At 41.9% G+C, this 13,705-nt stretch overlaps 1 protein-coding gene across 2 annotated transcripts in view; it reads right to left on the reverse strand.

The window, feature by feature from the left end:
- ankrd13b (ankyrin repeat domain 13B) overlaps nucleotides 1-13,705 on the reverse strand; it is a 62,056-nt gene that overhangs the window by 35,686 nt on the left and 12,665 nt on the right. For both annotated transcript variants that reach the window (XM_017434373.3, XM_017434375.3), the window contains exons 2-4: nucleotides 5,137-5,272; nucleotides 1,749-1,873; nucleotides 1,021-1,066 (exon numbers count right to left, since the gene is read on the reverse strand). In XM_017434373.3, the coding sequence (XP_017289862.1) occupies nucleotides 1,021-1,066; nucleotides 1,749-1,873; nucleotides 5,137-5,272 (307 nt within the window). The remainder of the gene's footprint in view (nucleotides 1-1,020; nucleotides 1,067-1,748; nucleotides 1,874-5,136; nucleotides 5,273-13,705) is intronic.

Below are 13,705 nucleotides of genomic sequence, written 5' to 3' on the forward strand. Positions count from 1 at the left end.
TAATCAAACCGCATCGATAATCATTTTATCGACGGATCGCAGCCTTTTGAACCGTAATCAAGTCGTGAGGGGACTGAAGAGTCCCAGCGCTATGAATAGCTGTCTCACTGAAGACTGGGTATTTGAAAACTCATGTTTATAATTTAATTAACTGGAGTACAATTTTACAATGAAGACAGGACCTATTTTTTTATTATTATCTATCATTGGCCTGGTTTTTAGACCCGGTGATTCGGGGCTGTAGCCTCATGTGTTTTCTGACAGAGAGCTCCTGTGCAGGTGCCAAACAGTCGCAGCCCGGTGAGATATACCCTTAGCTTTTGTTTTTTTCTGATGCTGGCATTTTGGTTAATATTAGGGTTTATAATCTAAAAAAGCTCTTTTAAACTGTTACAGCTCTGCAGTTGTAAACAATAACAACCGTCAGTATATGATTTAACTGGACCAGGGGTAGGCAACCCTGGTCCTCGAGGGCCACTATCCTCCATGTTTTACTTGTTTCCCTGCTCCAACACACCTGATTCAGTGTTCAAATCACCTCCTCATGTTTTGCAGAAGCCTGTTAATCAGCCATTGATTCAAATCAGGTGTGTTGGAGCAGGAAAACAAGTAAAACATGCAGGATGGTGGCCCTCGAGGACCAGGGTTGGCCACCCCTGAACTAGACACAAGACCAGAAGCCGAAAGCTGAAGTCACAAAAGATGGCTGCCTCCTACCAGCTGATTCCAGTATAGTTTTATACATTTTTTTAAATAAAAAATAAAAATACACTTCAGATTATTGGTTTCGGGTGTTGATTATTGTTGATTCACACACTGCTGTATGTTAAAACATGCTTTTCTTTCAATATGTTTAGCTTTAATTTGTTATTTAAGACTTAAAAAATGTAGCGTCACTTCACACAACATTGATTGACAACATGACAGGCTGTTAGGAGGCGGGACTTTCACACCAAGGGCACAACATGATTGGTTGGGACTGCTTGGTTCCAGCCTAAAAGCTGCGTATCACGCACTCACCCCAGCTTGTAAACTCCCACTTCATCTCCACGTAGAAGTCTTGGGCCTGAAGAGGAGAAGAAGGAGAAAGACGTGGATGAGAGAGCAGAACGAGGAGAAAAAAACCCAGAACAAACACTTCAGTGTCTAAGTCAAAGTGATACAACAAATGAACTGACGGACGGAGGTGGTGAGAGCAGCAGCAGACAAACACCTCTGTGACACGCGTTTGCACTTTTTGTCGTTTTGAAAAGTGTGAGCGAGGTGTCGTGTCCACCATGTGAGTACCGTTTCACGTGCGCATCAAAGGAAAAGCCCGGCTGGAGCAGAAACCCAGACAGAAGGCGGTTTGCCGCTACAAGACGGCCTGCTTGCTGCAGCTGCAGAAGGATGACCGCCATCCACCTGAGCTTCATCAGCAAACTGCTCAGCCTTTATTCATACAAAATACTCACTCCTTCAGGAGCGAGCATGAGTCAGACTACCCAGGGACACAGATCTGTGCAACATGAAGGCATATCCTTTTGGTGTGTCTCCCTTGTTGAATAGTAAACAAAGTTATAAATACCTTCAAAAAGAATACTAAAAAAACGACGGTTGCAGTTCAGACGAGAAAGCTTATCCATTTGAAGTTTGTGAGTGAACGACATCTAAGAAGCACGAACATTTATTTCCATCTGCGTGTGTGTGTGGTCCTGGGAGATTTTCTCTGTGTGCGTGCGTGCGAGCGCGCGTGTGTGAAATCCCACTTGTCGCAGTCGCTCTAGCAGGACGGGGATGCCCGCCAGCCTCTTGGCAGTCCTCTGGTAGTCACGGTAACAAAGCACGAGACGCACCAGCTCCGGGTCTCTAGTGCTCACCGCCTCTTGAAGAACTGAGAGAGAGAGAGAGAGAGACGGACAGTAAAACACTCAGGCCTCATCTAAAATTTATGGGAACAAGCAATTTGAGGGGTCGGCGAGACCCGCTGAAAGTGAAGCGGGCCAAAGGAGAAGCTGCTCTGACCAATTACTGCTGTTCTCCCATAATTCATCTAAATGACACTTGGTTTTTTTATCTGTATGAGAGGCTCCACACTCAAGAAATTATACACCGATGCTGCTTTTCTTTCATTATTACCAAACATCTGAGTTAAGCCTAATACACACACACACACACAAACATTTACATACATATATATATAAATGTATGTATACATATATCAAATGCTCCTTCAGACTAGATTCAGTATTTAGGAATAAAAAAAACCTTTTATACTTTGGAATTGGAAACTTAGAAATACTGACAACAGTAACAATTTACTGGACTTTAATCCAGTACTGTTGAAAAATTTAAACCAGAATTAGTTTAATAGACTGTATGTCCCCCTTCACAGGTTCTGAAGGAATATCTTGCATGATCTGTTAGCATTCAGCATATGTGTTGGAGATGATGCTCAGTTCCCACCACACCAAAGTTTAGCTCAGTGTCTGGAGAACTGACCGAGTTATAACCATTTTTGTATCGGGCTAAAGTCGACTTGCAGTCATTGACATCTTGAATCAGGTTGACTCTGACAGTTAGTCAGTGGTAGATGTACATCCGTTGATTATTTACTGAGAATTTCATTAAAATCCTTCCAGGGGGTTTGTAAATTATTTTGCTAACAGACAATCAGGGTTGACTCCACCCGTTAGTGTCAAAGTTTTAAACAAAGGCATCTGTTAGTGCTCACACTACAGCTAGCTCCGTATCAAATTTCAGCTAACTATCTGTAAGCTTGATTGAATTATAGCCACTTTTGTGTTTCCCAAAGTTGAATAGCTGTGGTGGCCATCTTGAATCAATTTGGCTCCAAACAGTTAATCAGTTACAGGTGTGCATCCGGTGATTACTCTCCGAGAGTTTCATTAACACCTGTCCAGTGGTTCATGAGATATTCCGCTAATAGACATTGTGAGTGATGTCCATGCACTCACAGACACAGGCAATTAGAAATTACATGATCAGCCACTTTTTCTGATGGCAGACAATCATGAAAAAAAAAGAAAAAAAGAATAACTCTACAATAGAAATGGGGTTCTGCATTCAGTTTTTTTGGTGTGTTTAAATAGCAGCACTCTGGTTTAAATTTCTGTGACCAGGAAGCTTAGTAGACAATAAATCTGTCACTAATATCATCAAGTTAAAGAGGTTCCACTTTTAAATTATTTTAGAATGTCATTGTTTGTTTGTTTTTTAGCAATTTAAAATCCAAAAAGGGGAAAAAAAGCTCCAACCAAATGACTCAAAAATCTTGACGAGATTGTTCCAGTTAAGACGCGTTAAACGCTGGAAAAGATTTGATGAGGCAATTCACACGGCTTTTTCAACCCCGACCCAACAAACATTAGAAACGAACCGATTATTGGAGGAGAAATACAACTACAAAGCGTAGAAGCTGCTCAACAGGAAATGAACGACTGCTGGGTTCTGATGACCTGTAAAATAAGTAGGGGATCTATTGATTTTATCATCTGTTTTTCAATGCACTGAATCTATTTTTTAAAAATGTCACAGATCAGTTATTATTTAATGTTAATAACCTCATGTTGAGAAATGCAAAATGTGGAAGCGCCAGGAACATCTGTGGTGCAACAACGAGGCTGGGCGAGACATAAAACGGATCCTTGTGTACTAAAAGCCGGAGTTTGAAAATAATTCGGCTTCTATAAAGTTAAAGGAAAAACTAGAGATGATAATGGCTGAAAGCAAGTTATGGAGTTGAGGAGGACGAAGTAAAACAGCCGGTCGTAGCTGCTAGTGCTAACCAGAAGCATCGATAATGATTTTAAAATCACATCGCAGCCCTTTGAATTATAATCGAATCGCGAGGTGCCTAAAGATCCGCGCCTCTAACTACGAGACTTACTAATCCTGCATTCAGCTCCCACATCAGACGTTCTCTTTAAGTGTTTGTAACTGTGAAAGATGAGTAAAAGAGTAATTAGGCTTAAAATTCTGGATTCATCATTAACTCGATGCTTCATGCGGAGATCAGTTCACATTTTGAGTCATTTTGGCTTTTATTAGTTCAAATCCTGATCTGGGTTGGAAACAAATTGCATTTCATGGTCAAAAATTAATTTATGTCACTCGCCTACTTCCTGCCATTGCCAGATCTCCACGCTATCATTTTGCAGTGCCGGCAGAGAGAGAGACGTCTGGAGGAGCCAGAGGAAGATTTTGTGTTTAAAAAAAAAAGCCACTAAAAGCCACAGCATTGGGCACTAAGCTACTGCGAGAAAACATGCTATAATAAATTGTCAACAATATATTTATTTCGAAATATGTCCACGTTTGTTTTAAGGGCGAATAACGGTAAAGATCTGGTTAATATTTGTGACTTGGAGTATCGTTACACCCCGTTTAATAAGGACACATCAGGAGGAAGAGACAGTTTGATCATATTTCAATATAAAATACATTTTATTACAGAGGAATAAAAGACCGTAACATATTATTTCAAAGGTTTAATAGTAAAATTAGGTCTAATTTTAAACCTTGTTGTTGCAGAGAAACTACTATTTTCCTCCCCCATTATACACTAACTATCCCGCAGTTGATATATTATGAAGTAAAATGCTTCTCAAAGCATATTTGTCATGAAGAAGCCCACTCCAGGTCCCAAAAGACCAATCACTGAACAGATTATGCATACTCCACTTTATGCACATTACAACGAGCAAATGAAGTTTCCTCCACAACACACACGCATGTTATGTCTCTCTATCTTTGCAGGGACTTTCCATTGACTTCCATTCATTTCTACACCCTAACTACAGCCTAACCCTGACCCTTGCCCTAACCCTAACCAGTACCAGTACATACCTAACCCTAAACCAAACCTAAACTCAATTCACACCTTAGTCCTAAACCTAACCCCTAACCCAAAAACATAATTTCTCCTCGTGGGGACCAGGCTTTGGTACCCACGAGGAGCAGTTGGTCCTCACAAGGTAGTATATGTTAGGAAAATTGTCCCCACAAGGAGCAGTTGGTCCTCACAAGGTAGTATATGTTAGGAAAATTGTCCCCACAATGTATCAAATACATGGCCACACACCCACACACCCACACACACACACACACACACACGTACACACACTGTACACTCACCGGTCCAGCCATTACGGTTCTCCTTGCTAACGTCAGCGCCGTGCTGCAGCAGGACCCGGGCACAGTCCAGGTGGCCCAGAGTGACAGCCAGGTGGAGAGGAGTCCGGCCGCGGGGATCCAGAGACTCCAACTCAGCCTTGGGGGCACAGGAAGTGGTGAGAACACAAAGGGAGGAGGGAAACTTTGAGGCAAGCTGTCATAAACGGCTGGTGATCGAAGAAAAATGGAAGAAACATGTTAAACACTGTAGCTCAAAGAAAAAGAAGGTACCTGAAACATAGACAACACCTAAAAAGTGATGTTTCACCACCCTAACTTGGCTGGGTACCGACCCCTTGGTTCTTAACTGGGTTAAGGTAGCTCAGGAAGTTAGATTTCCTCTCTGTGTGTCAAACAAAATTCACCGTCTTCCTTTTTTATTCCGCTCAAAAAGGTTTCTTTTTCGTTCAGTCCGAGCAGCACTGTTAATCGAAAAGCGGGATTAATGCTTTAGGTTTTGCTGAAGTTCTCAGCTTCACAGATGTACGACTATAAGACCTCATTTGTCAACCATATTATATTAATGTAAGTCTTTCATACCAAATCTACCCCTCGGATGCATGGAATGCCAAAAAAATCTAATCATTTAGCCTTAAAAATGGTTGCAAACATTAAAAAAAAAAAAAAAACGTTGGTTGACAGTTGCCTCCTTTGCCTCTGGTTCTGAATGTCCGACCCAATCGCTAGCTCGTTGAACCCCAAATGCTTTCATGCAAAATGTGGACAGGGCGATGCTAAACGGTAACCAACCTTTCCAGCACCTTTTTAACCTCTCCAGGTTCTACAAAGCACTTTACAGAGTTTCTCATTGATACACACTGTACACCTTTTTATATTCTCACTCATACACCAATGAGCATATTGGTGGGTAGTAGAGGTATAGAGTCTTGCCCAAGGACAGCCTGGCGATCGAACCCCTGACCCTCCACTCAGAAGGAGACCTCCCCACATACTGAGCCAGGAGGACCAAGCTGCATTCAAGACAACTCCGAAATACGAGACGAACCAATTCCCTTATTGATTAAAAGTAGAATTCCGTATTTCAAGGGGAGGTGCAGCAACTCCAAGTGTGTGTTCAAAACAAACAAATAACTAGAGGTTTACATTGCATGATTTTCAAGTGAAGGCAATGTCTTACATTTATAGGAAACCAATAAAATCTCCGTCTCACCTGATTCAAATGATTGAATTATCTCCTCAGCAGGTCATAAAGTTCTGCAGAAACTTGTCAATGACGTGCTCAGATTTGGATTAGACGTGCAGGACCAGAGTTGGGGAACTCTGGTCCTGAGAATACAGCAAAATACTGAAAGCTCTAAAGTTAGCATCATTTAAAAATAAAAAGTACAAGCAGTTTTACCCTGCTTACTCCTTTAAAGGTACTCATTGCAAACTACGAAATCCAAGTCAGACCCACCACCTCTGGGAAATAATTGTAGAAAATTGGGACAGAAAACCTTACAATGCACTTCTGTCACCATCAGCACAGTAACGTGTCACAATGATAAGCATAAAAAAAAAGAACAAAATAATCTGTAACGACCATAAAATGGTGCTGTAGAAAAAAAAAAAGGAATCAATCAATGGGACACTCGGCACACTGCCCTTCTTCAGACTTGCAAATGTATATTGCCCATTTTATCAAACTGTGTGAAACCTGCTTATAAATACGCATACAAAAATACATAAAGATAAAAATAGAATACAAGGGACGGGAGCTATGAAGAAAAATACTCCAAATACAGTTTTATGGTAAAAATTACACATGTTGGGAACTTATCATAAGCATGTCTAAATTGTAATATAATGGAATTTGTGTTTATTAAAAAGGCCGATTGGAAATGTGTATATTTTATATACTTCTTGTAATTAGTACATAAAATAATCATGCTACAAGAAACAACCCCATAAACACTCATTTAAAGAGGCACACTGCATTAGAGAGAGACACTACATAACCATAACAACCATAAAAACTACCACAACCATCCATCCATTTTTTTTACCTGCTTCTTTCCGGGTCCCGCCGAGTTGGTGACTATCTCCGGCAGTCTATCACAACCATAACACAGATTGGTGTTATGGTTGGTAGATGTTCCCAGCTCTACTTGCAGCCTGCGCAGGGCGTACCCCACCTTTGGCACAATGACTACTGGAGACAGGCACCGGCTCCCTGTGACCATGAAAGGAAAAGTGGCCTAAGCTGGAGACTCGGGGTAGTTGGGTGGGTTTTTCCCCAACTCTGGTCCTGAACATGTAATCCAAATCTGAGCACGTCATTGACAAGTTTCTGCAGAACTTTATGACCTGCTGAGGAGATAATTCGATCATTTGAATCAAGTGAGACAGAGTCCTCTGAAAAACATGGGTAGGGGACCACTGGGCTAGAGTATGAAACCAGAACAATCCAAGTTTCAGGCCCAAAGAGTCCAAACCTGTGGCTCTAAAAGACCCCTCCTCAAAAATCAACTGCTTTATCTGCGCTGATCCAAGATTTGCCATCCAAGTAGGCAGAGCTGCTGACGGCTACCATTTTTCCTACAGCCTAGGCTGCTCCAAGGTCAGTCCTGTCCATCACCTGCGGGCTTGAATTCCTAATAAGGATTATTCTCAGAGCTAAGCTTGTCTCAGAATCAATACCTTAATACAGCAATAGAAATGAGACTCTGAGAGCATACATTTTCTTATAATGCCGCTATGAGGCAATGAATGGTTTATGGGGAAAACATGGGGAAGTTCAACATTGTGTCAATATAGAGGAGGGGGAGGGAGATTTTTTTTTTTTAAAGGAATATATGGAACTAAATAGTGCAAGTCAAAACAAGTAAACTGAGTGTGTGTTGCCGTTGGTGACACACACACACCGTGAGACGAACGAGACCGAAAGACGCAGCAGTTATTAATCAGTTACTGCAGCCTCCTGTTTCTCCCATTTGCAAGGGAAATGAGGAAAACCGCACAGCATCCCCACGAACACGGAGCACAAACGGAAACACAAACGCTCACGAGCCACTCACGCACTCCTAAAGCGTAATGTATTTGAATCGAGTTACATAAAGCGTAACCCAATAACGAGAACCCGATAGCAGGGATTTCAGTGCGAGCTAATGTGCGTATTGTCTGCGTGTCGTTGCCATCTCCAAACCCTTTGGTGAAGCAACAGTAGAGGCGAAAAGTCAAACTGAATTTTTCTGTTGCTGAAAGTGTTGTCTGTCAGCGACACCTGCAAAATGGCACCTGCGGCAGGCGAAGACGGTGAGAAGAAAGGGATTAAAAAAAAAAGAAGAAGGAGAAAACAGCACGAGGGAGTCCCTCGGGAGCGGTGTAAGCCGGGGGAATAGATGGAAGCTCATAGCAACACAACAACACAACCGAGCAGTCAGCTTTGTTTGCATTTTCTGGATTAAAAAAAAAAGAGAGAGAGAGAAACGGTCCAGGTGTGACATGCAAATACAGCTCCTCTCAGCGCCGTATGCGTGCATGTTTAACACCAGCAGTTTTCTGCAGAACGCTTGTGCTTATGCAGCATAAACGTGAAGCTCCATCTCCGTCACAAATACAAAGTCTAAAGCAAGGTGTTTATCATTTTTACCAACACAGGGCCCGAAGAGAGGTGAAAAAACGAAAGCTTAATATTAAAAGATGTATCATACAAGGACACAAGTAAATAACAAGAGAAGGGACACAAACAAAAAAAAACTTTAATGGTGTCTTTGCTTCCCCTTTAGGTGGCTGTAGGACAGTTTAAACAGGAACATATGGCGAGGTGGAAGGAGGCAGAGACGAGAGGGAAAGTCATGGCAGCTGGGTCATTACAGAGCAACGAGAGGTCGTTGAAGGAGACTGTTCAGCAAGAGAGAGAGAGAGAGAGAGAAAGAGAGAGCAGAATGCTGCCAAAACCAAAAAACAGGGAGCAATATCTAACAAAGACAACCACAGAGCAGTTCCTGTACTGTAACTCACATTGCTGCTTTTGTTTCGGTATTTCCCTTTTAACCCTCCTGAAGCCGTCAAAACTTTGAGTTTGGAGGGTCAATTTGACCCAAAGGCCACGGGATGGTTAAAACACCAATCAAAGCACAAGAATGCAGATAAGTATCGGCCTTTTTGGCCTAAAATATCTCATAGTATCCCTAGTATTCATCAGTGACATCCAGTGATTAAATTCTGTCCACCAGTTCCTGAAATATTATGCTGACAGAAGGACAGGGTCGACTCCAGCAGTTAATGCCAAAGTTTTAAGCAACGAAGTTGCACAGCATGTAGTGCTCAGTGTATGTATTTGGGATGACTGTTAGCTACCACCAAGCCCAATTATAGCTATTATATTATTAGCTTTTTTTTTCAAGGTGTAAATTTGTTTGTTTTTGCTGTTTTTGATTGACTTGTTTTTCGAAGCCTGCCCCTAGTAGCCATTGGGAGGAGCTGCAGGCTTTTGCCCCCCCACTCTGCGTTGGCTTCTTTTTTCAGACTTGGAGGATGCTGATTGGGCTCGACTGCAGACACTCAAGTATAAACACAGAACCCCAGGAGCACCACTTGGCCCACTAAAGAGGTGATGTCCTCCCAATGTATAGCCTTCACCTGTAGACATACTTACTTATTCTTATGTGAACAAAATTCAGTACAGAACAGACACACACAGACACACACTGTGTTAAGTCACGATGAAGAACTCACCTCATCCCACATTAACAAGATAGGAAGTCTCAGGAGGAAATACTGTTGTTTACAACTAATGGACCGTGCACTCTGTCTGCCCTCTCTCTTTCTCTCTATTTAACACACACACACATGCACACACTCACACACGCACAGAGACGGTCTACTCATGGTTCTGTCTGACTTGTGAGGTTGGGCGGTCACGGTGGGCACATTATGTCGTCTTAGCTTCCACTTTTTACTCACCGTTGAAGTCAAGCAGTGTGCAAACAGGCTAAGTTAGTGATAAGTCAGGGATGAACGGTGTTAATGAGTTACTTTACCAGTGAACAGCAGAATCCTTCTGCTTTATTTTGGATAACTCGTGGTTTTGCAAATAAAATGCAAAAACCGGGGTTGGTACAGAGTACTGTAGGCTGTTTAGGGAAATGGTTCTACTTTAAGCCACACAGAGAGTAAAGCTATCACGTGGTCGATCACATTCCCCATTCTAATTTCTATTCTGAAGATAAGATGTTACAAAGGACCTTATCTCTGTTCTGCCTTAATGAGTTACGGCAGAGAGACAACATGCCTGGCAGCATGTTTTATACTGCAGGCATTCAGACGGAAACTAGTTTTAATTTTGTTTTTTGGTGGTGAGGGAAACACGCACTGTGCGACAAAATCAGCTAAGAGCAGATGTATTTATTGTCATTTGTAACACCCATAGCTTTTTTAATGTGAGAACAACAAATCGTTTGGTTAGAATTGACAGAATTAACTGCTACGAAATACACTACATTTCCAAAAGAATTCACTCGTCTCCTTTCACACACATATGAACTTGAGCGACATCCCATTCTTAATCTATAATCCACAGGGTTTAATATGATGTTGGTCCACCCTTTGCAGCTATAAAAGCTTCAACTTTTCGGGGAAGACTTTCTAGAAGGTTTAGGAGTGTTTATGCAAATTTTGGACCAGAAGCACATTAGTGAGGTCAGACACTGATGTTGGATGGAAGGTTTGACTCACAGTCTCTGCTCTAATTCATCCCAAAGGTGTTCTGTCAGGTTGAGGTCAGGACTCTGTGCAGGCCAGTCAAGTTCTTCCACACGAAACTCCATCATTCATGTCTTTATGGACCTTGCTTTGTGCCCTACAAAGCTGGGTGCATGAAATTGTCCAAAATGTCTTGGTACGCTGAAGAATTAAGAGTTCCTTTCACTGGAACTAACTCCTGAAAAACAACCCTGCACCACGATCCCCCCTCCACCAAACTTTACACTTGGCGCAATGCTATCAGACAAGTACTGTTCTCCTGGAAACCAACCAACTGGTGGAAACCACCAGCAAGGAAATTTCCCTACTGGACTTACTGGCATCCTATCAGGGTACCATGCTGGAATTCACTGAGCTCCTGAGAGCGACCCATTCTTTCCCAATTGTTTGTAGAAGCAGTCTGCATGACTAAGTGCTTGCTTTTTTACACCTGTGGCCAGGGAGGTGATTGGAACACCTGAATTCAAGGATTTAAGAACACTTTTGGCAATATTATATAATATAATCACAATCAAAGTAACTGTTGTTGTGTTTGAAATGTTCACTTGTTTACTCAGTCCCTCACTATACAGTAGACCAGGGGTGTCAAACTCCAGGCCTCGAGGGCCGCTGTCCTGGATGTTTTAGGTTTTCCTGCTCAAGCACACCTGTTTCAAATGGTTTAATTACCTCCTCACCAAATCATCAAGTTCTCCAGCAGCACATCAGCAAGTCATTCATATAAACAAGGTGTTTTAAACCAAGAACACGTCTAAAACGTGCAGGAGAGCGGCCCCCAGGAATGGAGTTTGACACATGTGCAGCAGACTAAAGGTGTTATCTCACTGGGCTGTGACTGGTTGGCGAACAGCATGTGCAAGTCTCCAAAACGTCTCAAAAACGTTCCTCGTGTGAGTCGCAGAGGCACACACTCTCTTAGTTTAGAGTTTTGAATGTGCTCCAACTAATTACCTCTCCAAATAGTCACAGGGTCTGGGAAGTTAGTTGTGAACACTTACAATTCGGTGAGACTGCAGCTGAAAATTCGTCAAGTCTCCAATAGCTGCAGCTCAGTGAGACACTACCCGAATTGAGGCCAAGGAGTTTATCTAATTCTTACATTTATAACTCTGACAATCTAATGTCAAAGATCTTTTTTATTCCAATGTCTGTATCCAAATCTCACAGGTTTGATTTAGCAAATTAAAATGAAAACAGGTAAGGTGTGAAAAGGTCTCCTGGCCGAAGAGTCGGGCAGCCGAAGGGCTTCTCCGGTTTCCCACCGAGGAGGATTCTGTTTGACTTTAGGTACTGAGCCGTAGCTGCTGACCCAATCCCTCTGAGGATTGGGTCAGCAGCTCATTTATTCAAATAAAGTTCAATAAAAGCATACAGTTGTGGCCAGTGCACGCCTGAAAAGGCTTCTCTTTTTTCTTCTTTTTTTTTTGCAGGGGAAAAAAAGGTTTTTATGTCTTTCATTTTCTTTTAATAAACCAATATTCACTTACAGCTGTGGTGTCCAAACTCTTTGACACGTGGGCCAAAATCATCCAGTTGAAAGTACTCAAGGCCACAACTATTAGAATTTTTAATTCAAAAACATACAGATAATTTTTTTTTTTTTTTAAACTCTCAGCAACATAAACACCCAAAATTTTAGTGAGAGGACAAAAGCATGCTAATTTTGGTGGAAAAGGAGTTTGAAATCACTGTCGTTCCAAAACAAAAAGCCTTGCAAACATTTACTTTATGAAAAGAAAAGCATTTTGATTTGTTGGGTCTGCAGTTGTTTTCTTGTGCTTGGAACGAACATTTTGTTTTAGTCTCTGGAACAAAAGCATAACATCAGTCACTTTTCTTTGCCCACTCCAAATCTCCTTAATAAAGTTTCATTTTCTCTCTATTAATGGGTAAACCAACAGCAGTGTTTCTTTCTCTTTTCTTTTTTTTTCCAAAAACCCTTGATATATTTAACCAAGTTTTATAAAGCGTTACCAAAAAGCTTACTTCATGGTAAAGGTTGGTCAAGGTTTGTGGTTCTTTTTTACCATGAAATTGAACTAAAAATAATAAAAATTGATTATTTTAGGAAGATTTATCCATCCTAAACCTTAAGGTTCAAAAAACAAAACCCTTAAAATTTGCAAAAGGTGTTCTATCTGCATCAGCCTCTTAAGCCCGTTGGCCAACATTCGACCATTCCTAAGCTGCAGCCGCACAAAAATCACTCCGAGGGCCGCAAATAGCCTGCGGGCCAGACTTTGGACGCTGGCCAAAGAACTCTAGATTTATTTTAGAATTAGTGTTTTGTAAATTTCCCCAGAAATCTGGATGTCTTTTTTTATTTTCTTGTTGTTTTTTTTTCCATCGTTCTCCACCCCTGCAACGTGTCCTAAAGCCCAGCCTTCACTCGTCCTCACGTTTCTGTCGTTTTCCTCCGGACCTCCTTCTCCTTTACGTCTTTCATAGCCCGTAAAAAAAAAAGGTCCTCTCTTTCAGCCATCGCCGCCTCTCTCCCCATTTGCTTCGCTCCTGCCCTCTCCTAATAGCGAGCTCTGTGGAAGTTGCATTATTGATAGGCATCTCTATCTGTGGCATCTGCGCCTTCTCTCTTCGCCCCCTCCTCCTCCCGCGCTCAGTGTGTGCTTCGCCTGATGCAGCTTGGCAGGTACTTAGGCTGGCATCAATCTTTCATAACAAAAAAAAAAAAAGAACACTACAGACACACAAAACACACACACACACAAGTCTGTGCTTATACACACAGCAGCAGCAGCCTTTCCAAAATGTTTGCACATGGGATGCAAAAGAGCAGAGGGGGCAGGCATTAGAGGGTGGGTTGTAA

This window comes from Kryptolebias marmoratus, linkage group LG2 (genome assembly GCF_001649575.2).
Source record: "Kryptolebias marmoratus isolate JLee-2015 linkage group LG2, ASM164957v2, whole genome shotgun sequence".
Lineage (NCBI taxonomy): Eukaryota > Metazoa > Chordata > Actinopteri > Cyprinodontiformes > Rivulidae > Kryptolebias > Kryptolebias marmoratus.